This window comes from Myotis davidii, unplaced genomic scaffold, assembly GCF_000327345.1.
Source record: "Myotis davidii unplaced genomic scaffold, ASM32734v1 scaffold1915, whole genome shotgun sequence".
NCBI lineage: Eukaryota > Metazoa > Chordata > Mammalia > Chiroptera > Vespertilionidae > Myotis > Myotis davidii.
Window position 1 is genome coordinate 907,465 of NW_006286237.1, and position 6,667 is coordinate 914,131.

The 6,667-nt window shown below is 64.3% G+C and overlaps 2 protein-coding genes across 2 annotated transcripts in view; one reads left to right on the top strand and one right to left on the bottom strand.

Moving 5' to 3' along the window:
• The window catches only part of PPFIA4 (protein tyrosine phosphatase, receptor type, f polypeptide (PTPRF), interacting protein (liprin), alpha 4), a 30,440-nt gene extending 27,477 nt beyond the window's left edge, over nucleotides 1-2,963 (top strand). The window contains exons 28-29 of the mRNA XM_015559886.1: nucleotides 552-747; nucleotides 1,134-2,963. Coding sequence (XP_015415372.1) covers nucleotides 552-747; nucleotides 1,134-1,183 — 246 coding nt within the window. The 3' untranslated portion in view covers nucleotides 1,184-2,963. The remainder of the gene's footprint in view (nucleotides 1-551; nucleotides 748-1,133) is intronic.
• Nucleotides 2,964-4,711: 1,748 nt separating this feature from the next.
• MYOG (myogenin (myogenic factor 4)) overlaps nucleotides 4,712-6,667 on the bottom strand; it is a 2,316-nt gene continuing 360 nt past the window's right edge. The window contains exons 2-3 of the mRNA XM_015559887.1: nucleotides 6,076-6,157; nucleotides 4,712-5,631 (exon numbers count right to left, since the gene is read on the bottom strand). Of these exons, the coding sequence (XP_015415373.1) occupies nucleotides 5,510-5,631; nucleotides 6,076-6,157 (204 nt within the window). The 3' untranslated portion in view covers nucleotides 4,712-5,509. The remainder of the gene's footprint in view (nucleotides 5,632-6,075; nucleotides 6,158-6,667) is intronic.

The window sequence follows — 6,667 nt, forward strand, 5'->3', positions numbered from 1 at the left end:
GTCCCCGGCCTTGCGTGCCCCTGCCTGTCAGGTCGGCCTTAGCTCCTTGGCTCCAAACGAGTTACAGAGGACCCCAGACCGCTTAATGGCGGCTTCCCCTCCCTCACTCCGTCTGCTCTGTGAGCACCCTCCACCCCGAGGCCCCGAGGCCCCTGCTCACATCACCGGCCTGAGACGCCCTAGAGCTTCCTTCCTACTGGGGCTGAGCCCTCCTTGTGGTATGACCGCGGGGCCTCAGCAGACAGGACACACGCAGGCTGCCAGCACCGACTGCATGGGGTGCCCTGGAGTTGGCTACACACACAGGCACATACACACACATGTGTAAAACATGTGTGTGGGCTCCAGGCAAGGAGTAGACTGCCAGACACCACTCTCGGGGATCTGATCTCCCCAGTGCCCTGCAGGGAGGCCCTGCTGGGTGGGGGCTGCCTGGTGAGCACGTCCCCGGATGACACAGGAGAAAGACTGGGGGGTCCTGGGGGGTCCCAAGCCCAGGTGAGATGACGGGTGCGTGATGGGCAGATCCCACCAGAGGCCTCCCCTCCCAGAGACAGTTCCCGCCAAGGAGTCATCCAGGGACCATCCCACTGTGTCCCCTGCAGGGGGAGGACAAGGTGTTCCGCCGCGCCCCCTCCTGGAGGAAGCGCTTCCGGCCGCGGGACCTCTCCGCAGGCGTGCTCGGCGTGTCCCCGCTGGGGTCCCTGCAGCCTCCACTGGCCCAGCCTAAGAAGATCACGCCTGAAGGTGAGTGACACTGTCTGCCTGGCTGCCTGAGGCTGCACTGACCTGCTGTGGCCGTGGCCTGGCCGCCCCAGCGCAAGCGCTCATACTAACAGCCGCCTGTGTGTTCTCGGCTGCCGCCTCTCCCAGCCGGGCCGGCCGGGGCGCAGAGACCGGAGACCTCCACGGTGCGGACCTACACCTGCTGACCCTCCCGGTCTGGCCCTGTGCCCGTGGCCCGTGCTCGGGGTAAGTGGGCCAGCCCAGCCCACGGCCTTCGCGCCTCCTCGCCCTCCCGGCTGGCCGCGCGCTCTGCTGCATCTGGCCTGGTGCTCTGCTTGCTGGGGGTGCCCTGCCACCCGGCCTCCGCTCGAGGCATCGTCTACTGCTAACGCCCCCCTCTCTCTCAGCGCACTCCCACTATCTCTACGGACACATGCTCTCTGCCTTCCGGGACTAGCCACGCCCCAGGGCTCCACAGGCGCGGCCGCTGGACCCCTCCCGCTCGACCCCTTCCTCCAGGCTCCCAGGCTCTTCAGTGACTCTCCAGCCGCCCTGGGTCTCCGAATACACACGTCCACCCCTGGGCCGTCCGCCAGCCCAGGCCCCGCGTGTCCGTTGCCATCTCTGATGTGGCTGTGCCTCCTGGAGTCGCGCAGCCCCGGGTGGGCTGTGACTCCACCTCCCTCCTGGTCCTGGCCTCGCCTGGACTCGACTTCCAGGGGAGACCAGGGAACCGCCGTGGGCCGGGCGACCTGCCGAGAAAAGGGCACTTCGCCCTCTGCGTGTGGGCTGTCGGGCCTCTGGTCCCTGTCCCTGTCCTGGCTCTGCCCAGTGGCCTGCCTGCCATGGCTTCTGCTCCAGGACCCCCTGCGGGCTGGGCGGCAGGAAGCCTGTCCTGGGTGAGGCTGGGGAGGAGGCCCCAGGCCTGGCCCAAGCTGAATCCCAGCTGCGAATTTGAGAAGAATCTGGGAGAAATGGGCCCCTGCGCTTTGGGCCGAGGGTCCAGGTGTGGAAACAGCCCCCCATTCAGTGAGGCACAGGCTGGCCAGGGGAGGAGACCAGAGGCTGTGGTGGCCTCACCCAAAGGGCAGTGGGATGCCACCCGTCCCGCCTGGGGTAGAGCTGCTGGGGGGTGGGGAATGGTGTGGGGGAGGGTCGAGGCCTGCGGCCTTAGCTCTGGGCAGGACAGAGATCACCCCACACCCCAGGCACTGCCAGCCCTGCTCCGCACCCTGTCCCTCGGCCCCTCAGCCCCCTGCAGGAATCCCAGCCCCATCGCGCGCGCCCATGGTGGAGTGAGTGTGCCCTGCCTCAGCTCGGGCTTGGGGAGGAGGGAGACTGAGGCTGCCTCCCCTTCTCTCCTGGGAAGAGCTTGATGCTTCCCCTAAGTGAGTCGGCCTGGCCCAAGTCATTGAATGTGGGTGAAGGCTCCCTGGGTGTGCAGGGACTGCCTCCTCTAGAGATTCCTACCAAGTGGGCAGCGTTTCCCAGCAGCATGGCATTCCCAGGAAATCCTCTTGCTTGCCCATTCCTCACCCCCCTCGGTGCCGGAAGTGCTGGGGACCCAAGTTCAGGATGTGGGTGGGGCCCAGGCTTCATCCAAGAGAGCAGAGGCAGGTGTGTGGAGGCCACACCCCCGGCCGGTGGCTGAGCAGCTGGACTGGGGTCTGAGTGTGGCGCCCTAGCGGGGCAGTGCAGGCTCAGCACTTGGCGACGTCTCAGAGGTGAGGTCCCCATGCTGGGGTGGGGGCTCCCCTCGTGCCCTGCCCGCCCCGGCATCAGCCACTGTGGAGATGAGGGCGGGGAGAGAAAGCCCTGTGCTTGGGTGATGGGCCTGAAGGTCGTGGGGAAACCCCAGGCTCTGGTTGGTGGAGTGGGGACCACGAGGCCGTGTGATGGTCAGGGGACCTGACAAGCTGGTACGCGGGCGCGGCCGTCCTCCACGCGGTTGTGCCGTGAGGCAGCAGCTGGGGGACCTGGGTCCCTTTGGGGGGCGTGGGGTGTTTCGGGAGGCGATGGAGGAGGGGCCGGTGGGGGTGAGGCTGCTGTCTGCTGCTCAGGAGGTTGTTTCTCAGTCAGTGCATTTGCAGAGTCCCAAGGCCTGAGCCCTCACAGCTTCCTTCAGGTCCCTGCTCAGCACCGTGCTAGCTCCGTGCGTCCGGAGGGGTGCCTGTGGTGTGCGTGCGTGTGCGTGTGCGTGTGCCCCACCAATAAACCTGGTTTTACGACAACGTGAACATGGCTCTGGTCCTTCTAACCTGGAGCTCACCTGCATGTCCGTCCTCCGTGCCTAGGGCTGCCCTTGGGGAAGCAGTTCCTTGGAGAGCTGAGGGCGGTAGCTTCTGTTCCACATACCCCGGGCCTGCGAGGGCGGTTTGGGCTGCTTGTGCCCGGGGGTGGGGAGGGAGGGCAGCCTGGCTGCTGGCCAGACCCCTTGCCAGCCATGATCTCCTTCCAGCCTGATTCTCCAAAGTCTGATTCCGCGACATTTGATTAACCCAGTTTGATTTCTTGTAGGCGCTTCCACTGGAGACTGGGACTTAGGCTAATTTCCCTAAAGAACTCCCCTCATTATTCATTCCTCCTTCTCTGGAATGTAATTGTGAAGGCTGCGCTCTTGTTAATGTAGGAAAGTCCCTGGGCTTCGTGGTAAGGGTGAGGCTGGCAGAGCAGCCGTCACTGTGCAGTCCTTGCTGCATCCTCCGTGGTGGGAAGCAGGGCAGGCCATGGCCACACCCGGCCCCGGAGGGAACTGCCAACCCTGACCACCACTGAGGACTGTTGCTCTCACCAGCGTATGAGTATGAACTTCAGCTCCCAAATGACTTGATAACTACAGAGGAATAAACTTTAAAAATACACCCAGCAACCCCAGAGCCCCCCAGGTCCTGAACAGAGACGGAAGACCTTGGCCAGCCCTAGCCCCAGCCCCAGCCCCAGCCCGGGGGCACCTGAAGGCAGTGATCTGTGTCCCCGGCAGCCTGGAGGGTGCTGGGCAGAGGAAATGGGCCTGAGCAGCCCTCCTGTCCAAGGCCGGATGAGTCAGGGAGGGACCCAGGTGTTCCCTGGACCCTTCCCAGGGCTGATAGGAAACACCGAGATGCAAAGGCAGAGGGAGACCCCACATGAGGTCGGTCCAACCTGTGATCCCACCAGGCCCGCCCCTCGCCCTCACCCTTGCCCGGGGCCTGAGCCTGCCTGTCTCCTCCTCTTTCTTATGCAGTTTCTGGGCACATCCTGGGGGGCTGAATGTGGGGCCCTGTCTTCCGGAGCAAGTCTGGAGGGCTGAGCCCTCGGGCACCAGCGTCTGCTCAGCACCTGGGGTCCCCCTCTTCAGGGCCCCAGAGAACTGAGTTGGGGCTGGAGGGGACCCCACGCAGAGTCCTGACTTCTGTCATGTTTCTGAAAATTATAACTTGCAATAAGTCAGACGAACAGCCTGAAGCAGTTGAAATTAATAAAGTTTTTAGTGGATGTTCATGGTCCAGGGAAATTCTAGCTCCTGATGCCTCCCCCGTTGAACCTGGTGTCACGTGTCCAGTCCTTGTTCGCCCTCAGGAAGCCAGACTGAAAGCAGCAACCTCAGCGTCCCTTCCTGTGGTGGCTCTTGGGGAGCCCCCTGCGCTTCCCCCACTGCTGAGTCTCCATCCTCTGGGCTGCAGGCCAGGCCACAGCCCCCTCTGCCCGATGATGGACGGTGGAAGGGTGCAGTGGGATTCCATCATCTCCCACTTCCCTACGGGCTCCTGGTAATGCCACCCAGAGGAGAGGCAGGGATCTGGGAGGGAAACCCACAGATTCCAGCTGCACCCCCACCCGCGGGCTGTGGGCTGGGCGCCAGGCCTGTGCTCAGTTCGTTGGAGGACCTGGCGGGATGGTAGTGAGTGCTCGGTGTCGTGAATTAGAGGGTGACAGGCCTCAGCAGGGGGCTGGCGTGTCTTCCCTGGCCTGTGGACCGACCTGGCTTCCAGGGGTCCCAGGGCCCGGTGACCACCAGCAATGGGATCTCACGCCCGATCCTGGGCGTGTCTGGACTGAAGGACGCAGGAGCGGCAGGCACCCCTCTGTCTACATCATCACGGACATGTAGCAACCAGTGTTTATTCATTTTTTAAAAAAGGAAATCCAAATAAGTTAGCAAAAAAAATTACAAAACAATAGCAAAACCACACAATGCTTAGTTATCAAAGGAAGTCACCCCAAGAGCCCCGCCCCCCATCCCGTACCTGGCAACTTTGCACAGGACACCTTGGTCAGATGGCAGCTTCACAAACAACACACAAAACAAACAACATAAAACCTGGGGTTTCCCAGTGTTCACGGCAGAAGCTTGGCCCCCGGGGACTTGGGGACAGGGCACCTCTTCCTGCTCCTGAGTCAGGGCAGGCCCAGCCCAGCCGCTGCCTCAGGAGCAGCAGACGGAGGTGCACGTGTGTCCGGGTCAGGACACTGTCGCTCAGACTGGCCTTGGGGGGAGGGGTGGAGCCAAAGGCTGAGTTATACGCGAAGGGAAGCTCCTGAGTTTGCCCCTGAGCGAGGCACCCGCGGGCGCTCTGGTCCCCTGCTCTGTCTCCCTGGACCCGGATGGCCCTGGGAGTTCTGAGCAGTCAGCCAAGTGAGAGCGCCCACTCCCTCTCTGGGTGGTGGCTGAACCTTCGACAGGCGAGGAGAGGGGCAGGCTGGCCTCCTGGCATCAGGACAGCCTGGCTTCGGCGGCCTCCGTGCCCCAGTGGCGGCATCTGTGGCCAGCCTGTGGGCCCCTGGCCGCCTGCCGCAGACCCCCTCAGTTGGGCAGGGTTTCCTCCGGGAAGGCCACAGAGACATCCTCCATGGTGATGCTGTCCACGATGGAGGTGAGCGAGTGCAGGTTGTGGGCGTCCGCAGGGTCCGCTGGGAGCAGATGGTCTGTGGGGAGAAGGTGGGCGGGGGTCACCTGGCGACAGGCGTCTCCAGCTCAGGAGTGCTGCTGCCCTTCCCAGTGGCACGGGTGGGACAGGTGCCTCCTCCCAACTCCGCTCCTGGGGCTGGGCTGGGGTTGGCAGCAGCTATTCCGACCACCCTGGGAGTTGGAGCCTGGGTGGTGTGTCCTGGGAGATGGCCCTGCCCTTGCTGGCATTAGGCAGCACGGACTCGGGACTCCCAGGGACCCCTGGGGTAGGGACAGGCTCCTCCCTGTGGAGAAGGTCAGCCACTGGCCACCAGGCACTAGGCAGGGGCTGCAGGAGGCCCGGCTCTAGCCCGCAGAGGCCGAGGGGCGGAGCCGGGCAGGGAATAAGGGAAGAGGGGCGACCTGGGCTGGACACAGGCTGAGGGATTTGAGCCAAGCTGACCAGGTCCCACCTCACTTACCCCCTGGGTTGGGGCCGAACTCCAGGGCGCTGCCCCACTCTGGACTGCAGGAGGCGCTGTGGGAGCTGCATTCACTGGGTACCTGCTAGACACCGTGGCCCAAGGTCAGGTGCAGCGGGCTCTGTGGTGCCCTCTGTCCAGTCCCCAGGGCAGAAGCTCCTGCGCCCAGGCCACCCCTCCAGCCCAGGTCACCCCTCCACTGGGAGCGTCACAACTCACCCCTCCCCTGCCCCCGCCTGGCCACAGAGCCCCAGCTCCAGGCCTTTCCTGGCTTCCAGCGGGGGTGGACACCAGCTTAAAGGGGCGCCTGGTTTTCCTGACCCTGAGATCAGGGTGTCCGGCCCAGCCAGGGCCTCTCTATGCAAGTGCTGGGGTTCCGGGTCGGGTGGTGGGGGTGGAGCTGTCCATCCCCAGGCACTGACCCGGCTGACTCGGGACTTGTTCCTCGACCCTCCTCTGGACCCCTGCCCCCACCCCCTGCTTGTCCTGCTGCCTGTCCCGTCTGGAAAGGACACGGGACACAGGCATGGCTGGGCGCCCAGCTCTGACCGAGGACTGTCCCGAGCCCAGGGGCAGGTGGGGCAGCCACTTA